The following is a 22,906-nucleotide window of genomic DNA, read 5'->3' as shown; positions in this document are numbered from 1 at the left end:
CGATTCCAGTTTTACAAATCAAAGTGGAACATATTTTTTCTCCAACACAAACACACGTATTTTGAGTATTTGAATGCTAGAATACATTTTATTTTGAGCTGTGGATTTGGAGCTGCTGGAGTCACTTAATGGAAGATGAGTGATTGTAAGGAGGAAGACAGAAATCACCAAATGCACTCAATCCATAGTGTTTTCGATGAAGAGGTGACAATTGTCACTCATACCCTGGGAAACTTCCAAATTCGTGTCCTCATCTACAGAGGGAGCTGCATCGGTGGATGGAAATCCTGCGCATGCGCAGACCAAAGCATCACCTTCAACCTGGAGGCATCAGCCCGGCCACTCACGTCAAAGATAGAGATTTAATTTATGGCTGTCATTGGTTAAATATCAAACAGAGCTGCTGATCTGGATTTTGGCTTACATGCTCGGGGTAACCACATCAGGCCATGGGCACAAAATCACCACCTCCCAACCCGGTGAGAATGGGGGAGACGATATAGTGGAAGTGGTTTAACCATGTATCCCTGCTGGAGGGAGTGGGTTTAACACCTTTTTCAACTTTTGGAAGGAGTGAGTGTGCTGACAGGATGGCCTAGAGAAATCCACACTCACCTCTGAGTCATCTAGCCTGGGTTTGAATCCACAAACTGTCACCCTGGTGTTTCAGAGGCAGGCTGATTCATTAATGTACTTGCCCTCCCTTGGATAGACGTTAAGTTTGGCGTCCCTTCTGACTGCATTAGTTAGTGGAGGTTAAAGATCCAACAGTGCCCCACAGCAGCCACACACAGCCTCAGCCAATGATGCCACTCACAGCCAAATCCTGTGTACGAAAGAAGAAGAAGAACCATAAGACGAAGAAGAAGAAGAAGGGATCGGGTGTTAACATTAATAAAAGACAGCGAATGGTGCTATTCACAGCATGTGCTTCATATGAAAGAAGAAGAAGGGAACAGGTGCTCCTATCATCATACTAACATACTAAATACTCAATTTGGTGTGTCTACCTGTTTGACTGCAATACATTCGGTCGTTACTCGTCCAATCTCAACCCAGCTTGACAGGTGGACTAATTGGGTCACACGATGGAGGTTGTAGCGACGTCATCCTCACCCACTCCCCATCCTCTCCAAGGGGGTTTTCCACCTTGGGCAAAATCCATGTTAAGGTGTATATCCGTGTTAAGCTCGCCAATCGTGGAATTTTTCCAAGGCCGCTTATAATAATAAAAATAATAATAACAGGAACGATAATAACATAATATTAATGTTGTTACAAAATAATGTTGATTTGAATAATATCCCTCCTCCACAAGGGTTTTTTTTTCTTCGTTAAACAAACGCCGTGTTAACGTGTACAATAGCTTTTCGTGGTGTTTCATGGGGCACCCCAAAAATATTATAAACCACAAACACGAGAAGATTGAAGGAGGAGAAGGAGGAACGGGAGCTTAACGCAGCGGTCCCAACGGTAACACATATATTCTATGATAGCAGGAACCTTTACAAAGGACCTCCTGAGGGAGCACACAAAATTATATATAGTAATATACTTCTCGAAGCAATGCAAAAAATATATAAAAGTACACGGAAGGAGCAGACAAACAACAGTCACAACCCCAGCGGCAGCAGCACAACAACTACGTGGTATAAAAGATCCTCTTTCGAGTGTTTCACTTCGTTTTATATCCTCATTGAGACTCACAGGTAGAAATGCAATGTTTGTGAAATGCAACATACTGTCTTTTGATTAAACCTGTGAGCGAAGCAATGGGTATGCACAGCTATTATTTAAGTGATGCAGGTCTAAGTGCATTTTTTTTTGTCTTCTTCAAGAAAAAAAACATACTCAAATCTCACAAAAATGACTGATGCACAGCTCAGCTTCTTTATTCACCGACATGTTGCCAGAGTGAACGGGTATTACTCGTATTAAAGATATTATATTTGTCACTATCAAAAATGGTGTGTCAATGTATTAAATATGAGTGAACAACATTGTACATATACATACGTACCGTCACATATGGGAATATTTGTCATTGTGTTTAGTGCTTCCAATTTTATCATCACAAGTGTAATGTTTTTCATGCTTTCCCATTTCAGCCAAAGAGGAAAGCCTTGCCACATTTCGCGGAGGGGAGTATTTCTGCTACGACCTCTCGGAGAGCCCCATTCAAAGCAGCAGTGACGAGATCACACTTTCCTTTCGCACTCGGCAGCGCAATGGTCTCATCCTGCACACGGGCAAGTCTGCAGACTATGTCAACCTGTCGCTGCGCAATGGCGCTGTCGCCCTCATCATAAATTTGGGCTCCGGGGCCTTTGAAGCCCTTGTTGAACCAGTGTTGGGGACTTTCAACGACAACCAGTGGCATAATGTGAAGGTCACACGGAATTTGCGGCAGGTAAAGTGTGTGCATTTGGACGTGAACGTATACCGTCCCTCCCTCTACCCTCCTCTAACAAAGTCGAGGCACAACGGTACATGGACTAGTTAAGCAGAGGCTTGTAGGTGAACGGATGATAGTGGGATGGAGCACCAATGTATCTGAAGATCAATGACAGACAGGAAAAGGGGTAGGGTATCAGCAAATCTAAAAACACTAAAGAGTGGGTAGATAGAACAAGGAGTAGATAGAGCAGGAGTGGGTAGATAGGGCACTAAGGAGTAGATAGAGCAGAGTGGGTAGATAGGACACTAAGGAGTAGATATAGCAGGAGTGGGTAAATAGGACACTAAGGAGTAGATAGAGCAGGAGTGCGTAGATAGAACAGTAAGGAGTAGATAGAGCAGGAGTGGGTAAATAGGACACTAAGGAGTAGATATAGCAGAGTGGGTAGATAGGACACTAAGGAGTAGATAGAGCAGAGTGGGTAAATAGGACACTAAGGAGTAGATATAGCAGAGTGGGTAGATAGGACACTAAGGAGTAGATAGAGCAGGAGTGGGTAAATAGGACACTAAGGAGTAGCTATAGCAGAGTGGGTAGATAGGACACTAAGGAGTAGATAGAGCAGAGTGGGTAAATAGGACACTAAGGAGTAGATGGAGCAGGAGTGCGTAGATAGAACAGTAAGGAGTAGATAGAGCAGAGTGGGTAGATAGGACACTAAGGAGTAGATATAGCAGGAGTGGGTAAATAGGACACTAAGGAGTAGATAGAGCAGGAGTGCGTAGATAGAACAGTAAGGAGTAGATAGAGCAGGAGTGGGTAGATAGGATACTAAGGAGTAGATAGAGCAGGAGTGGGTAGATAGGATACTAAGGAGTAGATAGAGCAGGAGCGAGTAGATAGAACAGTAAGGAGTAGATAGAGCCAGGAGTGAGTAGATAGGATACTAAGGAGTAGATAGAGCAGGAGTGGGTAGATAGGATACTAAGGAGTAGATAGAGCAGGAGTGAGTAGATAGGACACTAAGGAGTAGATAGAGCAGGAGTGAGTAGATAGGACACTAAGGAGTAGATAGAGCCAGGAGTGAGTAGATAGGACACTAAGGAGTGGGTAGATAGAACACTGAGTAGTAGATAGAGCCAGGAGTGAGTAGATAGAACAGTAAGGAGTGGGTAGATAGACGATTGAGGCCGTAGATAGAACACATGCACAACGTATTTATCGTATTCACAGATGCATATTTACACCTAGCGTCGTATTATTTCTCTTTGCCTCGTCCATCTTCCTTCTTTTTAAATCAATGAACATAAGTTTCTTGTGCATCTGTCTGAGTACATAAGTATGTTTTTGGCTACGACCATGTCCACATTTGCAATTTACTTCCTCGAATCCCCCATCAAAACATTTATACGTAAACTTCGCTGAAGAATAATAAAACAATGTACAGCTGCATTTGGGACTGTAGTAAACCCATTATCTCGTAGATGTTTTGACTTGCTGGAACGAGGCCGTAGTATCAGTCTTAGACCTCTGAGCTTAACTTCCTCTCAAACTGCAGACACACAAAGGTACTGTTAATAACCACACCTATCTGTTTCCCCGAAACGGTGTCTTGCTTCTACCAATTGCCCATTCTTCTTTGATTCCTCCAGAGGGAGTGTAAGGTAAGCTACAAAATGGATTTTCTTAGCAGCTGTGATGGTATATATATGTATATATATATATATATATATATATATATAAAAATAATATGAAAGTTTTTCCATCTATGAGTGTCTATTTACAATCTTCCTTTTAAACCTTCCCCATGTATGTCCACCTTGGCACTAACAGATCAACTGATGTTTAGACTGTGCATAGGCCCGCTTCAAACTAACATACTAACAACTCATGGAATGTTTCATTGCCTACCTTATATGTACTAACAATGTGAAAACCCTTTCCAGGTCTCATAATGATTTCTTACCTGCACAGTGTGACTGAGAGTACACACCTGTAACTGCGAATACAAACATGGAATTATTTATGCCTTCACAATAATTGGATATATTCGGGACACAATGAGCCTATTTACCTGCAGCTCCCCATAATTGGGTTTGTGAGATTTTTAACCCAAAATTTGAAAGTTCTAAGTGTGAAGGAAATTCTTCGACGTTTCATATTTTCCTCCTTAATTTGCTCACCACGAGGAGTTGCACTCACTGACTTGGAAAGGGATTTTGCAGTAATATACTAACGACTGTACTAACTGATTAACATTCCCACTAACCCGGGAGAGATGACGATGCTCGTTTGATCATGCCACTAACATCTTTCTTCCTTTGTTTTTTTTTTTTTTCGTTTTTTTTTTACCCTCTCGAGGATTTTTCCCTCGCCGTGCTGTTGTTTTATTTTTTTGTTATATTTCCCCCTTCTCTCTGCCCTCCCACTCCCTTCCCTCGGTTCCGGTGGCAGCATTCAGGCATCGGACATGCCATGGTAAACACACTCCACTGTCTGGTAGATATCACTCCAATTTGTCTCCGTTTGCCTTCTTTGCGTTTGCGGTGACGGTTTTGTGTGGTTATGGAGATTTTTCAATTCACTCTCTTATTGAGTGTTGCTGGTTTTGAAGACTCAGGTGTCAACAGAGGTGACTACCAATGGTTGATGAATGTTATTCCTTCACTTCATTCTGGCGGCCTTCTAACAATAATTTCACCTGTCCTTCTTTTAGTATCAATCTCCAGCAGTCACACTTACTTTCTATATTTAATGCCACTCCATTTATTAATTTCGATTATTTTTAAAAAAAATTCCGAAATCCATTTCTTCCTGTTTTATCCCATGAACACATATTCCAATACTGTATAGCAACTTTCCTGCAAACTTCCACCTTTCATTCTTTCTTATTTGTTTCCTTGCATCCTTTCTTCTTTCCTATCTTTCTTACTGCTTTTCACTTTGACCCAAGACATATATCCACACTCAATCATTGTTTTTTATAGCAACTTTCCTGCAAACTTCCGCCTTTCATTCTTTCTTATTTGTTTCCTTGCATCTTTTCTTCTTTCCTATCTTTCTTACTGCTTTTGACTTTGACCCAAGACATATATCCACACTCAATCATTGTTTTTTATAGCAACTTTCCTGCAAACTTCCTCCTTTCATTCTTTTTCTTTCTTATTTGTGTCCTTGCATCTTTTCTTCTTTCCTATCTTTCTTACTGCTTTTGACTTTGACCCAAGACATATATCCACACTCAATCATTGTTTTTTATAGCAACTTTCCTGCAAACTTCCTCCTTTCATTCTTTTTCTTTCTTATTTGTGTCCTTGCATCTTTTCCTCTTTCCTATCTTTCTTACTGCTTTTGACTTTGACCCAATACATATATCCACACTCAATCATTGTTTTTTAGAGCAACTTTCCTGCAAACTTCTTCCTTTCATTCTTTCTTATTTGTGTCCTTGCATCTTTTCCTCTTTCCTATCTTTCTTACTGCTTTTCACTTTGACCCAATACATATATCCACACTCAATCATTGTTTTTTATAGCAACTTTCCTGCAAACTTCCGCCTTTCATTCTTTCTTATTTGTGTCCTTGCATCTTTTCCTCTTTCCTATCTTTCTTACTGCTTTTGACTTTGACCCAAGACATATATCCACACTCAATCATTGTTTTTTATAGCAACTTTCCTGCAAACTTCCTCATTTCATTCTTTTTTTTTCTCCTTATTTGTGTCCTTGCATCTTTTCCTCTTTCCTATCTTTCTTACTGCTTTTCACTTTGACCCAATACATATATCCACACTCAATCATTGTTTTTTATAGCAACTTTCCTGCAAACTTCCGCCTTTCATTCTTTCTTATTTGTGTCCTTGCATCTTTTCCTCTTTCCTATCTTTCTTACTGCTTTTGACTTTGACCCAAGACATATATCCACACTCAATCATTGTTTTTTAGAGCAACTTTCCTGCAAACTTCTTCCTTTCATTCTTTCTTATTTGTTTCCTTGCATCTTTTCCTCTTTCCTATCTTTCTTACTGCTTTTGACTTTGACCCAAGACATATATCCACACTCAATCATTGTTTTTTAGAGCAACTTTCCTGCAAACTTCCTCATTTCATTCTTTTTTTTTCTCCTTATTTGTGTCCTTGCATCTTTTCCTCTTTCCTATCTTTCTTACTGCTTTTCACTTTGACCCAATACATATATCCACACTCGATCATTGTTTTTTATAGCAACTTTCCTGCAAACTTCCTCCTTTCATTCTTTCTTTTCTTTCTTATTTGTGTCCTTGCTTCTTTTCCTCTTTCCTATCTTTCTTACTGCTTTTCACTTTGACCCAATACATCTATCCACACTCAATCATTGTTTTTTATAGCAACTTTCCTACAAACTTCTTCCTTTCATTCTTTATTTTCTTTCTTATTTGTGTCCTTGCATCTTTTCCTCTTTCCTATCTTTCTTACTACTTTTCACTTTGACCCAATACATATATCCACACTCAATCATTGTTTTTTATAGCAACTTTCCTGCAAACTTCCTCCTTTCATTCTTTCTTTTCTTTCTTATTTGTGTCCTTGCATCTGTTCTTCTTTCCTATCTTTCTTACTGCTTTTCACTTTGATCCAATACATATATCCACACTCAATCATTGTTTTTTATAACAACTTTCCTGCAAACTTCCTCCTTTCATTCTTTTTCTTCCTTATTTGTGACCTTGCATCTTTTCTTCTTCCCTATCTTTCTTACTGCTTTTCACTTTGACGCAATGCATCTATCCACACTCAATTATTGTTTTTTTTCTTTCGATTCTTACGTTTGTCTCTTTTCTGGAATATTTTTTATTTCTATGGTTCGTTTACCTCTTTCTTAATCCACACTTATCAAAACTGTTCCATACCTTGCGGAGCTCTGACGAGCTTCATGTTGCTTACCCAGAACACAGCTACTGCACTGCATTTGCCGTTGGCATCCGCCTCTGTACATCTTCCTCCACCTGTGCCACTCCATAATTATCCATCATTCGTTTCTTTTTGATTGACTCTTCAGTAGTCTGCCTGCTTTAAACTATTTTCAGAATGCCTGGCTCACACATTGTATGCTCATTGCATGCTTATGCAGACATGTAAGTAGTTAATGGTGTTTGTGTCCATATCATTTTAAAATGCACTATGATATGGTGACGCGAAGTGCACTTAGTCTGTGAGAATCTAGTGATTTGAAAATCCCAAGGTTATGTTAATCTGAGATCTCCATGAGGTTTCATAAATTGAGAACAATATATGCTTTTATATACGCTCTCTTTATTTTTCTGTCATACATGCATCATCACTGATAACCACAAATCTACATGCATTACTCTTGAGAAGTATTACTCTTTTGGATACTGAGGCTCGGATTTCTTTGGATAAACAGGTATTTCATGTGCAAATAGTGCAGCAGGATACCTGTTTAACAGCAGGATACCTATGACTGTATCTTGTGAATTATAAATACGAGCAATAGTACCCGCCCTACGGGCGGGGCTTCAATTGGGAGGCCCAAATGAAAAGGCAAAATATCAGAAATTGAAGGCGTTTTTTTATTTTAAACGATTCATATAAACATCCGTTGAATCATGTCACACGCAAATCATCAAAATCTAAACAGTACATGGCGCCCATTTTGAAAAAAGATTGAATTCTGCAAAACGGAAGCGGCGGCTACCCGTCTTTCTCAGTCGAAGGTTTATGTGTGAAGAGTGCGCGCCGAATCTGTAACATGGAAGCGGCTACACCTGTTTCTCAGTCGCTTTGCACACGCTGCCGTGTTACTTCGGTGCCGCACGTTTATATAGGAAGAGTCCGTCAGGAGTCGATCTACTCTCTCCTGGTACGTAGAATAAACAGTATTTGTAGAATTTCAACAAAAGCCACATCACTGTTCATATCGTTAAATATTATTCCATCGTGTTTGGAAAAGCTGGAAAATTGAAAAAGTTGAAAAAATTGGAAAAACAATATAGCCTATTTTATTCCCAGGGGTCCCAGGAATACCCACCCAAAATATCGTTGCGATCGGTTAAGCTGTTTTTGCGGTACCTTCGAACGGACGGATGGACATTTGGTGAATTCTAGTAAGATTGTTACGATCATCGGTCTCCTAATGAACAAACATGCCCGCTGGACAAGAAGGGGGTGAGAGGTCCAGCGCCCGCCAATAATTTGCGTGCGAGTCATTACTTAAGGCCACATGACCGCAAACCGTGACGGGCATCCCGCTTTCAATTGCACCTTACTACATGAAGCCAATTTACTCATCTAATGGATTGATATATGCAAATTATCTCGTACTACGGAATTCTTGTTCCCTGTTGACCAGAAAATAGGTTCTCATTAGTAAATGGGGCAAACAAATTAATTAATATAAATAACCAATGTGCACCCAGGGTTCCTCGCCTGCTTTTTTGTATCCAGCAAGGCTCGTAGAACAGTTAGTACATCGGACAAATCAGACCGTAACAGGACAAAAGAAACAGTATCGAGGGGAGGGAGGTGGGGTGGGGGGACAATCAGCAGAGTATAAAGGGAAGACTTTGACAAATGATGGGTATGGGGAGGAATGGGGGGGAGGAAAGGACGCATGGGGTGGACAATATGGATACAGAGGGAAACTCCCAGGAGGGAAAAACTGGAAACCTTGAGGAAGGAGGGCTCGGGTGAGGTGGAGCAGGGAGGGGAGGGGCAGTGTTGCCCCAGGTAGAAAAGATCATGTTTTTGGATTGGGGATGATCTGCGATGGTGCTGAACAGCTGTCTTGAAGACCTGGATAGATGATTGACATTGAAGAAGATGTGGAAGTTGGTTCCACAGGCTGAAAAAAAGAGGAACAAATGAGTGGAGGTGAGCAGTGATCCTGGGTAATTTCACCAGAAGGGGTTTGATGGTGGACTGTGTGCTCCCTGCAGAAATCTTCTGGGCTGGAGGAATTGGAAAGTGCAGAGGGTGCAATACCATAGATAAGGGGGTATAAGACAGAGACCACGGACCTGTCTGCTATGGGAAAGTGATAGGCCCATTGACTCCGCTTCAGTAAGGGAGATTGAAATGATCTTTAAGGCCTTAGTTTCCATGGCATAAAGTTAAGCAAGATGTGAGGCAGGGGAGCCAACCCAGAGGGAAGAGCAGTACTCCATCCAGTTGTGGATGAAAGCCTTGTGGTAAATAGGAGTTCAGATGTGTCAAGGAATGACATTATATGATAGAGAATGGCAAGTCAGTGGGCGGCTGGCTTTGGAGACCAACTTTGAAATGTGCTTTTCCCAAGAAATATAATGCCTGATAGTGAGACCCTGGAGTTTGAGTGACTGAAATTTCTCAAGAGGATTCTCAAGAAAGTATATGGGGGGAGGGGGTGTTAATTACATAACTTACTCAATCATGTGGGGGAGGATACTTCAGAAGCTGTGACATGGAGCCTCGTTCTTTGCTCAGGAAGGGTGGTCTCCCGCCATGCATGCTATTCTGCAGGCTCCGTGTGCCAACCAGGGAGGACGAGTGGGACAACAGCATATCAGGGTAACATGCCAGTCACCCAGCGGCTATACAGAACACAAAGTGAAACACACCTTCAGTGAACCCAGCAACAAGCAACAAGCAACTCTCTCGTTACATCACCTCCAGTACGTGTTCTCTCAGCAAGTCCAATATATTATTTTATTAGTTCCCGTGAGGTGTTTCAGAGCTCCCACGGAGTGTGTACATTGGCGGACATGGCCTCCAGGCGACGGTGTTGGCTTGGGGAGAGAGATGATAACTCTCCGATCGTGCACTGCCCACAAACCTTAAGTGTGACGGAAAATCGCCAGATTCTCGTGGTCCCAGTGCTTCGTGACCTTTTACACAGTTCTGGTTCAGAGTGGAGAAACATAAATAGAGAGATTGCACTGGACGTGGCAAAGTGGATGGAATGGAAAGACGGCGTTAGATGTGAACATTTCCCGTTGGAAAGACAGGGGCCTCTCAATTAAACTCGATCTTGTTAATTACATTGATTGCGTCACACTTATGCTGACATGCACTATGATATAACCATTATAAACTAATACCATTTATCCCTTGAGCCAGATCCATAACACATCGTGTCAGGAGCCCTCAACATAACAATATTAAACATCATTTAGAATGGTATTCATTTGTACACTTGTGAGTGACAATTTGGATGAAAAAAAAGAAGCTTTTTAAGTGCCATTTGTTTGAATTTCTACACTAACGATCCTTCACCACATTCGTTGAGCCTCATTTGTGGTAAAGAGCACACTTTTTTATGGTAATTTGAAGCAATTTTAAACTTCAGGAGATTCCCTTCACAATTTGGTGTTAATGTCATTAGGGAAACAGGCCATGACACTTCAAATCTAGCTCGAATGCTTTGTAGGATTTTCACATAATTGGCATGCTGCTTAAATTTTTCTCTTGCCATCATTATTTGAACTTTATGCTTTAACTTGTGGGTAAAACTTGCGTTACTGGCAGATCAATGTCTATGGATGTGCACCTGCCTGGATGCATCCGGCCACAATGACTCATCGCACCTAGTGATGTTACGAGGCAGCTGCGTTTTCAAGTCCATATTTCATGACAGCAGGAATCCCTGCTTTATGTGCGCTCATAACCATCATATTTTGAGTTTAGTACTGTCTTGGTGGAAGAAAAATTAAAAAGTTCTTTAATTTGCAGCATGCTCGTGGGATGGGGTCTCATAATGGCCTTCAGATTCTCATGATTGGTAGTTCATTGTTCTTTATTCCAAAGACACCTTAAATGGACCCTAATATTGTAATATGATCATTGTAGCGCTCCAATCTTTGACAAGAGAGTTGGTGCTGCTGTAAAGTCTGAAATGTACTCGGCAGTTTCTCTGATATGATTTGAGTTTCTTTCCAGATTAAAATGCAAAATTATCAGCGTACATACAATACATTTGCAATCACAAACTGAACTCATCGAGCAAACCTGAAACGCTCTGTATTGTTTTTATGACGTGCAAAAAACATACAGCCTGTGATTGTATGTAGTCTTAAGCAATTGGTTCACTTTGTCTGTCCATCTACAAACATCAGTTTATGATCGAGGGGCAACTCAATTTCAATTGAATGTTATATTTTGAATACGAATCGGAAAACTAATCTGCCGTTTAGCGGTACTTTGGCTCTGAATTCGTTCTGAGCACGCGTGCGCAGAGAGGAGTGAGATAATATTTTTACTCTGTCTGTCTGGCAGTCCAAACTAAACTGAAAATCATTCCAAACAGGAAACTTACTGTTTTTAAGGACGTCATAAAGGACACAAACTACAGGCACGAATAACTAATGTAACATGTGAAATAAGGTGGTGTAAAAGACGCTGTATCAATGGCGGTAAACTTCCAGAAAATATATTTTTCTCCAACCTTTAAAATCTTTCTTTTATTTCAATTTAATTATACACTTGAACACTGTAGAACATAAATCGCCTTTTTTACACTTTCAAAAACCTCCATTTAGCAGTACTTGGACAAATTATCCAGCATTTTACGCCATCTCGACCAATGAAATTTGCTGTACGCAAACCCTACCCATGTCTTTTTTTTCCCCAAGGCTCCGCAGGGGTAAGATGTTCTATTCTATGAACTCTCTAGTTGTTGTTTTTTATGATGCTTAATTTTTGTTTATAATCTGCATTAAATTTAGTCATGGAAGTGTAATTGCCTCATAAATTTAGACTCAAGCATACCACATAATCAAAAGTTACATTACAAAGTACTTTGGATGATTTTTTTTGTGTGTATCTGCCGAACAAGCCCGGTGTCTACACACTAAAGTGTAATTTTCTTCCTGTGCGCCACCGCACTCACACTGCATGTTTGCTTCCTGTCTTGTGCTGTGCACTGCTGTGTTGCATGGTGTCATCATGCATGATTGGTGATTAGAACTTGCTTTTCATTATCCATTGTCACATGCGGATTAATGCTGGCTGGTATTGGATTCTGCCGTAACCCAAGTTTTATTTGCTTTCCTCCACGACAATGCTCACAGCGTAAGTTAGAGCTTCTTTTATTAGAGCAATGACTAAAGCAGAGACCCACCATTTTCTCATGGACTGGTCATCTACTTTGCATTTAAGTTATTACAATATTTTAAAAATTACTATTATGAAATTTAAACATCTTTTCAGCTCAGAATAAAACAGTGATGGGGTGGCATATTAAAGGGCGTAACCTCCTTTGTCAGCCAGGTCATTCTGTGCCAACTCACCCTGTGGTTTCCAAGTGACTCTCAAAATTTGGTGAATATATTTTGAAGAATATCTTTTAGGTTAAAAAATTTCAGCCCCAAACTCCAAATAGTTTTGTGGTGAAATAGTTTATCCTGCCACTTGATCCCATTAAAAAATACCGTGCTATACAATGTCTTCACTCACGAATAGGGTCTATGTTCGATTAACGTTTTGGGAAGCTTATATCTTGCCATCCTTAAAATATTAGCACGCTGAAATTTGAACAGTTTTGACCCAATATTTAACTCCGCCACCAATGGTGGATGGAGGTTATGTTTTCACCCCCGTCTGTTTGTTTGTGAACAAGATATCTCAAAAGATTGTGGACGGATTTGGACGAAATTTGGCAGAGAGTGTATGTGACAAGGACGAAATGATTAGATTTTGATGAAGATCTGGATTTGGATCCGGCTACTATAATTTTTTAGGTGATTCTTCACCATTGAGAGATATGGCTAAAACCAATATCTGCAGGATATCTCATCATATCATATATCAGAAATGCAGGATATCTCAAAAAGTTGTGGACGGATTTGGACGAAACTTGGTGGACAGGTTGTGTGTGTGACAAGGATGAATCGATTCGATTTTGGTGAAGATCTGAATATGGATACAGATACGAGAATTATTAAATTATTAAGTGATTCTTCACCATTGAGTAATAGGGCTAAAACCGATACATAGCACGATATCTCAAAAAGTTATGGACAAGTAATGACAAAACTTGGTGGACGAGTTGGTTTGGTGACAAGAACAAGCCGATTAGATTTTGGTTCAGGTCCGAATCCAGATCCGGCCCATCAGTGGAATGCAAAACATAAACTCTTCAGCCTGGTGGAGGTTTGTGCTCTACCAAGTGCCCTTCTAGTTCCACACTGTGACCAGACTTTGTTTTCTGAACACCCCAAAGCAACAGAAGAAGCTTGGATGTGATTGCTTATCTGGACCCCTAAAGGTTGTGTCTGTTACTGTGCTTCTTGAGTAATTTGTGCACCGTTTTTAAAGGTCCACCATTTATACCAAAAATGGGTGGTTCATAGGTGGTAGTGTTAAGTAGTCCCCAGAAAAATTAATTCTGTTTGCTTTACGTTGATGGGAAGGTCGAACTTTGTGGTAGTTGTATTAAGGAGTTGAGTTCTTTACATCTCATCCATATCGGAGGCAATAAGAGCGGAATCGTCGGCAAAGAGACGTTCCTTTAAACAAGCTACACACACTTTTGTGTTTGCCTTCAATCCTCTAAGGTTGAAATTCGCACTCATGTGTTCGCATTCTAATGTAAATACCATTTGAGCTGTCATCTTTTACTGATCTTAATACGGCAGTGAGGAATATTTTCAAATAGCAATGGAGCTATGCTGCAGCCATGTTTTAGCTCGTGACTTACATCAAAGATTTAGCTTCTCTCACCACCAACAGAGACGAATGCTTTCATGTCATCTTGGAAAGTTCTTATCATCTTCACCAGCTTGCCAAGGCATCCACACAAGCCGAGCAGTTTCCACGATATTTCTCGATCTACTGAATCAAATGGCTTTGCATTTAAGTCAATAAAGGTACAGCGTAGAGACTTTGATGTTGTTCAAGTACCTTTGCTTGTGGGTGTCACACTCTAAATATCATATCAAGGGTTCATATATTGGCTGTGAAACCATATTTGCTTTCTCCAATATTATTACCTCCACCACCAAAGATGGATGTTGGTTATGTTTTCACCCCTGTCTGTCTGTCTGTTTGTTTGTCTGTCTGTGAGCAAGATATCTCAAAAAGTTGAGGACGGATTCGGACGAAATTTAGCAGAGATGTAACGTATATCACAATGACGAATTGATTAGATTTTGGTGAACATCCGGATTCGGATCCGGCTACTAGAATTGTTGAAGTGATTCTTCACCATTGGGAGATCGGGCCAAAAACGATACATAGAAGGATATCTCAAAAAGTTGTGGACGGATTTTGATGAAACTTGGTGGAACGGTTGGGTGTGCGACAGGGACGATTCGATGGATTTGGATACTGGGGTTATTTCATCTTTAAGTGATTCTTCACCATTGAGAGATCGGGTGAAAAACTATAAATAACATGATTTTAAAAAATGTTATGGACGAGTTATGACTAAACTTGATGGACGAGTTGGTTAGAGGACAAGAACAAGCCGATTAGAAGATTTTGGTTCAGGTCCGAATCCAGATCCGGCATATCAGTGGATACAAAACATAAACTGTTCAGCCTGGTTTGCAATGATTTGTTAGTGTTTCAGGATAATATTTCCTCGGACTTTCCCACATACTGCTCGGTCACCCTTCTTTTTGTGAATGAGAATAATAATAGCATCTTGAAATTCCTGCTGAATTTTTTCCATCTCCCAGCATTGCTTATATAAATTTAGCAGTTGCCTCTTGAGAACACTTCACCGATGTTTAAGAATTTCTGAAGGAATCCAATCCAATCCTGGGGTTTTCTAATTTTTCAGTTCCTTTAGTGCACACGACTTTCTGCCGTAGTTGGTAAACTTCCTCACTCTTCTTGAACTGGCAATTGTTCAAAACGTTGAAGTACATCAACACTTGCAGTGGCTGGACGATCAAATCGGTCTTGAGGGTATTCTTTCCAAAGGTTGACCATGTCGTCTTTGGATGTGAAAGTTTGAGAACCGTCAGCATTCTTGACCTGCGCCATAGTTTTCATATCACTAAGAAGTTCGGTGTTTGGAACTCATCAGCCTTAATCGTCCCATCACTCATTCCTTATGCATCTCACTTTACGCCATAATTCTGCCTTGAATATTTTGCTGGGTCGATCCTGTGTTCAAGATTTTGACAGCATTTTTTGCTACCCATTTGCATCTAAGATCTTCATGATTTCTGCATTGTATTCACTAAACCAATCAGGATTTTTTTTTACCATAAACGTTTAAGAACATTTGATACATGGGGGTCATTGAGCTGCTTCCACTGAAGGTCAACATCACCTTCAAACACAGTTTTTCTCACCGACTCTGCAATCTCATTTTCAAGCAGAGGTTGGATGTCGTCGACGTTCTCTACTTTGTGCACATTGAGTTCTTCAGAATTTTCGGTCCCTGTTTTGTTTTAGCCGGTGTGACCTTTAGTTTACAAATGCTACAAAAGAGGAAGTGATCAGTTGAGCAATGTGCTCCTCACATCGCTTGAGTTGATAGCACATCATTCATTTCAGATCTTCTTGGAGTAATATAGTCAAGTTGGTGGTGCTTTGTTGATGTTTGATTCTTTCCAAGAGAAGCACAATTTGTCAGGCATTCTTAAACAAGAATGACCGCACTCTGGTCACAACCTGCGAGAAAAATAAAAAATAAAAAATAAAAATATATATTTATTTTTTTTGGCCTCCACTGTCCATGCAACTCCTCTTGATTAAACCTTACTAATATTTTTTATTCCACACATGATTACATCTTTTTCTGGTCCTTCATCATGAGTAACAATCGACCCAAACAAAGCCATTGGAAATCTGACGCAATAAACCCGGGCAGTGTATAATCAGCAGAGGTCTACAGGCCTGATGTCTTGGGCCCACCAGAAAACCAATATGGCGGCCATATTATTTTGGCTGGGTGCCAGAAAACCAAGCGACAAATGTGGATGGGGTCCGGCAGCTGTCTGATCAATGGGTGCAGAAGTAGCTTGTCAGAGTGTGGAATAGTTTCAAGAGTATGTAGCAGGACAGAATAAAATAGGTATTTTACTTTGTCGTTTGCCATGGGTACACACATACAGAGATAAGAGTAGCATGTCTGTATCAATTTGGAGTCTTCGCCTCATTCGTCTGTCTGATTATGGCAATAGGGTATAATTTTTGTTTGCCAGGTGTCTTGTTTTGAATGGAAAACCCCACTCAACCTCTTTTTTAAAATAAATCGATGTTTTCTCCTGATCAGAGGTTCAAGGCTTAGTTCTTTTCTTTCAGACTTCCTTGATTTGCAAGTTTTGTTTCCTGGAGTGTTGCAATATCAATATTATACTTTGCTCGTTCCCCATCAACAACTGCTGTTCTAATTTTGGGTTTATTTGTCTGTACAGATATCAGTCAAAGTTCGAATGTTCCAAGTTCCAAGGGGTGATATGGCAGTGATTTCATTTTTGGATGGCACAGCTAATTCACCCAAACTGCATATGTGCGGAGCTTTGACTAATGGCTTCCAGCTACTTGGTCATCGCCTCCACGCCACATGGCTTTTCCCATCATTCCTGCGCTGGGGTTTAAGTGTGTCAATGTTTGAGCAAGTCAGTGACACACCCTCTAGGCTCCCAGGGACCTTAACCAGTGGTGCACAACTATGTAACAACTGCGGAACCTGAATGCTGCTCTGAAGTCTGATCTATCTTGGGAGAAATCCAGCTGACTATGAACTGCAGACTCCTGCCCTTGTCTCCAGAGAGGTCTTCCGCCATTACCTGCACCCACCATTGCTGCTACCCAGTGGTTTCAGTAATTTTAGGGGATACCACAACCCTCTGGGTGGCTTTTGGCTTCAAAACTCAGAGAGCTCATACACCGTTATTTCAGTGGGTCTTATTTTTAATCCCATAGGGAGTTCAGACACCCTCTCCACCAATAAAGGTTGGGGTTGTAGGCAGACCACTCGACCATGTGACAGGTGGGCTATACAATACCAGTAGGAGGTATAAGCATGATTTAGGTATAGCTATTTCTCCGACAACCAACAAGAATCAATCAAATAATTGATCATTTTGGCTATGACCAAACATATATTCAGATCGTCAATGGTTTTAAACCTTGGATAGTCCATCAATTTATTTATCACAATTTTGTTATCTAACACAATTTAATTACCATTTTTACGAAAAATACTTTGTCGAAGAAGGCTTGACAGTGGAATCTACATGGTTAAAAAGAAGAATGTTCTGCAAAGAAAACTATAACCCCACATTGTAACTGTTGGTAAGTTAAATTTCTTTCATCATCAGCAGCAGAAGTCCTGGATTTTCTGATTTATTAATTTTTTTATACCAAATCTAGACTCAGAGAAGAGTGAGGTTACAAAGGGTCCAATCAACACATTGACAGTGAGGAAGAGGGGAAGCACCTGGATGCAACAAAGGTGAATGAGCAGGAGAAGGAGAAAGAAGAGGGAAGGCAAACATAGCAACCTACAAGTATATAGGGGAGAGGTAAATGAGGATAGAAAGACCAAGGGTAGGGATAGAGGATGATCCGAGATGGTGGTGCACTCTAAACTTGAAGCCCTAGGAAGAGGTGAGTGTAGGATTGAACAGACTGAAGAAAGAGGTGCCACAAGTGAGACACGAAAGGATGAAGCGATTGGAGGTGAGCAGTAAGCCTCAATATATATATATATATATATATATATATATTGTATACAGATTCGAGGCTCGTGCAAGAGCAAACACATTGAACATGAACACATGCACAGATACATAAAACATACAATGAAGGGAGCGGGAGACAAGATGGGGAGAGAGAGGGAAGCACACAAGCACAACAACATAAGATAACAGGGACGTCGGTAGATCTGTGGAAGGGGGAGGGCTGGGGAGGAGTGAGGGGTACACGGTATAAAGCAAATGAACACTACTAGGTATTTCACTACTAGGAATTTCAGGAAAAAAGTTGGGGATTGAAAGAGGCGGATTTAGGGTGTTTTAACGGGGGTAGAAAAGATCAAGGTTTTGGATGGGGAAAGATGAGATGTTTTAAAGATCTGGAGGGAAGAGTGGGATTGAAGAGAGTGAGGGAATTTGTTCCAGAGGCGGGAGAAGGGAGGAATGAAAGGTGAAGGTGAGCAGAGAGTCTTGATTTTGGCAGTTTAACCAGAAGAGGGTTGCTGGCAGATCTTGTGCGACCTGCAGGAATATTTGGGGGACAGAGCCCCAGAGAGAGCTGGGGGAGCAAGGCTGGAGAGGAGTCGGTGGAAGAGAGAAAGACCACCTACCTGCCTGCGGCGAGAGAGAGAAAGGCCCTCAGAATCAGCTTCATCACGGGAGATTCCAATGATTCTGAAAGCTTTGGTTTCAACAGCGTGAAGCCGGCTAGGTGTGAGGCAGGAGGACCAGCCCAGAGGGGGGAGCAGTACTCCATTGAGCTGTGGATGAAAGCTTTGGATGTGGTGAGGAGCTCAGGTGTGCCAAGGAAGGACTTTGCACGACGGAGGATGCCCAGTCGGCGACTGGCTTTGGAGGTCAGCTTGGAAATGTGGTTTTCCCCAGAAAGATCATGGCAGATAGTGAGACCCAAAAGCTTGAGTTGCAGAACTTCTTCAAGACGATTGTTCAGAAAGTAGATGGGAGGGTTGTCCAGACAGTCTTTTCGGAGAGACCTTTGGAGAGACTTTTCTTTTTTGGGAGTTACATTCGGAGGGAATTGCGGAAAGAACATGTGTGACTTGGAAGAATATACGTGAAGGATTGCTGAGGGTCAGAAGGATAAAACAGCAGAGGAAACAAGGCCTGAAATGGTAGTTAAAAAAAAAAAACCAGAGGACAGCAATCTATCTGCAATTAGAGTTGTTAGCTTTTGCTTAATTCTGTGTGGGAGATACCAATGATGTTGTGAGCTTCGGAGAGACAGGTGTGATGCATGGGTCATCAACCCATAAGGGAGATCACATACTCCTTTGAGTGATGGGAAAAGGCATTTTAGGCTGTAGAAGTTTAAATTTACCAACTAAGGACTTGGCATGACTGAGTATACCCAGTCTGTGGCTGGTTTTCAATGCCGGTTTTGACATAATGATCTCGGCCAAGAGAGGTTGTAGCTGATTGCCAGACCCATACGTTTGAGAGATTGAACCTCTTCTGGTGGATGATTGTGGAAATAGATCGGTCCATTTGTCTTATGATCCTTCCGGAAAGAGGTGATAATGTGAGCTTTGCCTGGATTGAAACACGTTCAAAGTGGTAGACCAGTAAATGATCCTTTCCAGATATTCCGATAGTCCAAATATTCAGCTGATCTCCCATTGGATATGGCAAGCTAATTTCCGACATGTTCTGCCTGCAATCTTTGTCATTTTTTCAAGTCACCATACGGCCTGCTTTCAAGATGCAGGTCAGGTTCAGATGCAGGTTATGAACCTGACCTTTCAAGATGCAAGATAATACATGAAAGTAAATGTATTGCCAATTAAATGACCATAGCTAATTGAGATATGAGATCTGAATTTTTTTTTGAGAAAATTCAACTTTATATATGGTTAGTCTCGGGGCGTGATGGGGGATTTGCTTTTGGATCATTACACACGTGCTTTTTTTGAATTGGGGAAAGTTTGAAAAGTGCATTGGCAAAATGTCAGTGGCATGGATTTGAAAGGGTTAAGTTGAGTAGTTATTATCTTCTAAACTTTTAAAAATGAATTATTAAATTATTTTAATTAATTTAAATAAATCGTTTTACATTTTTTAAATTTTAAAATGTATTTAAAATATACATTTATTTATTTTTCTAAACTTTTTAATGTAAACTTATTTAGTGTTAGTTATTTTACACGTAGGTGTGCTAGCAGTAGCAGGATAGTCTAGAGGTGAATGCACTCACCTCTGAGCTGTCTAACCTGGGTTGAATCTCTGGCCCAATGTACACTGCCATCCTGGTGTTTTGCAGCCGAGGCAATTCATCAATGTGAGTTGTGTCCCTGAGATGGACGTTAAACTGGGTTTGCCATCTGCGAGCATTAGTTGATTGACACTAAATACACCATGGTGTATTTTGATGAGGAGGCGAGTTATAGCTGACACCCTGAGCAAATTACAAATTCCTGCCCTGACTGACTGCTGGGAAGGCAATTTCAAACCACCCCGCACAACTCTAACACTAACCCTACCCAGAAGCTGTTTTGGCAGCATGACATTCTGTAAATGGATATTCTTCTTTGGTATGCGGCAGATGACTGTGGGGTAGCACCATTGGCTCTGGGTGTGGTTGTGCTGCTGATGCAATGCCCTCTGTAGTTTTTGGCAGGAATTTTTTCAGTGTTCTGTCGATAAGTCACCGACACATTGTGAAGGATGGGATCTTTACTGTCCACCAACAACTAAAGATGGGATGCCTGTTTAACGTCCATCTGAGGAACGGCACACACATAGATGATTCACCCTGCCTGTGAAACACCGGGATGCAATTTATAGCTGGATCGGGATTCAAATCCAGGCTAGACAGCTTGGAGGTGAGTGTGCGTACCTGTAAAGGTTATGAAACATTGATGACACATTTCGGTAATACATTACAACATGCTTGTTCCAAGTAAGAAAAAAAAAAAGATCAGCAATGACCTCATTAGTATGCTGAAGCCATGATGTGATTTCATACTGATTTTTTGTGATTTTTTGTGTGTATGCCTGTGTTTGTGTGTGTGTGTGTGTGTTTATGTGTGTGTGTGTGTGTATGTGTGTGTCTGTGTGTGTGTGTGTGTGTGTGTGTGTATAGATCCATAGATCTCCCGATGTCCCTGCTCTCTACTGTTGTGTTTGTGTGTTTCCCTCTCTCTGCCCCTCTTGTCTCCCGCTCCCTTCATTTTATGTTTTATGTGTCTGTTTGTGTTTTTTTGTGTTTAATGCGTTAGCTCTTACACGAGCCTCGACTTTGTATCCAAAAAAGAAAAAGAAAAAAATACTAAATATGACATGAAATATTACTTTTAAATCCTATATCTGACGACCATTTCTTACACTTATAGGCATTCTTATACACAACTCGACTAGGGCTAGAATTTTGTTCACAGAATCAGCAGATTGAGGGGAGTTAAATTCCTGCAGTGGTGTAGGAGCTGTGAATGATGATTTGTAAAACAACATACTGCAGAAAAGTTGGACTGGTTGCAGCCAATGATTTGTCACAGGAGGAAAAGAAACCACTCAAGCAGAGATGCCTGTCAATTTCTGATGAAAGCACCATATGCATTCATCATGAGAAAGTGTACACATCCCATTCCGAACACCAAAGATGCATTGCTGTGACCCATTCAATAATTATTGGTTAAAAGTTTCAATTCAACATCGTTATCCAGTTTCAAGATATGCGCCTTCTAAATCAATGGTGCAATTACTGCGTGCAAAGAGTGGGTGTGACTCCATATTTTAAGCGGGCGGAACTGTTAAACGACCCGCTTTTCATGTTTGGGGCTGAATTTTATTTTTTGTCGGGTCACTTTACCCATAATTCTTTTTTATCATAGCGTACTTTGGAAGAATATCTGAGTTTTCACCTGGGTGATTGCAAAGTTTGGTGAGTTGACATGGAATGACCCAGTTTATATTATTTAATCTGAATAAGGCCAGGTTTGTTCTTAAAACTTGCATTTCTTATGCAGTCCAAGTTTCGGTGACATTGCACGGAACTGCCCAACAGCCATTCCAATTTATGTCGCCAATGTATACAAAAGCCTCCCAGTGCAGGGTGATGTTTAAACTCTTAAGAAGAACTCGGTGAGTTAAATGCACCAATCTGATGTGATCTTCTCCGGTCTTTGTGTTTGCATTCACTGACAACTGCAAATATTTGAATACGATTGTTAAGAACCGGAGAAAGTAACAGTGATTCAAAAAAAAGTCATCCTATTCGAAAGTGACTCATACATTTGAGAGAATTGCAATGTTGAAGAATCTTATTAAATACTTTGTTTAACTTGTATCTCCAAACTTAAACTACCTGCTTGCATGTTAGCAGGTGCAGGCCAACTGAACAAACACTGATGTAATACAGACTGTTAATATAGCTGTATCCATCCTGATGCACCCCATTCCTGAAATACTCATTGCTGTTGTTGGCACTTCATTTTCCCTTTTCTCAGGTGACCATATCCGTGGATGGTATCCTGACGAGCACAGGCTATACCCAAGAGGATTACACCATGCTTGGCTCTGATGATTTCTTCTACGTGGGTGGGAGTCAAAACACTGCTGATTTACCTGGATCTCCTGTCAGCAACAACTTCCGTGGCTGTCTCAAAGAGGTAGTCAGTGTCCGTTTATCACAGCATGCTTTGTGTTAAGTTACCTTTATGCACTTTTATTTGCATCCATCATCATACTAAAATACGCCATTTGGTGTCTGTCTGATGAATTTTTGACCCCAATACATTCTGTTGTTACTTATCCAATCTCAACCAAACTTGACAGACGAAGGGTTACACAATGAAGGTTGTAGCGCATTCATTCACCCCCCTACTCAAGGGGGTTTTCTCCCCCGAGCGGAGTTGCCCCGCCAT

General features: G+C 40.8%; 1 protein-coding gene across 1 annotated transcript in view; it reads left to right on the top strand.

Annotated features, from left to right (window-relative positions):
- The window catches only part of LOC137436928 (neurexin-1), a 1,559,617-nt gene that overhangs the window by 563,364 nt on the left and 973,347 nt on the right, over positions 1-22,906 (top strand). The window contains exons 4-5 of the mRNA XM_068131164.2: positions 2,109-2,410; positions 22,490-22,651. Coding sequence (XP_067987265.2) covers positions 2,109-2,410; positions 22,490-22,651 — 464 coding nt within the window. The remainder of the gene's footprint in view (positions 1-2,108; positions 2,411-22,489; positions 22,652-22,906) is intronic.

The sequence above is a fragment of the Myxine glutinosa genome, chromosome 11, assembly GCF_964187855.1.
Source record: "Myxine glutinosa chromosome 11, kmMyxGlut1.1, whole genome shotgun sequence".
Taxonomy (NCBI): Eukaryota; Metazoa; Chordata; class Myxini; order Myxiniformes; family Myxinidae; genus Myxine; species Myxine glutinosa.
This window is presented reverse-complemented; position numbering and strand designations above follow the sequence as displayed.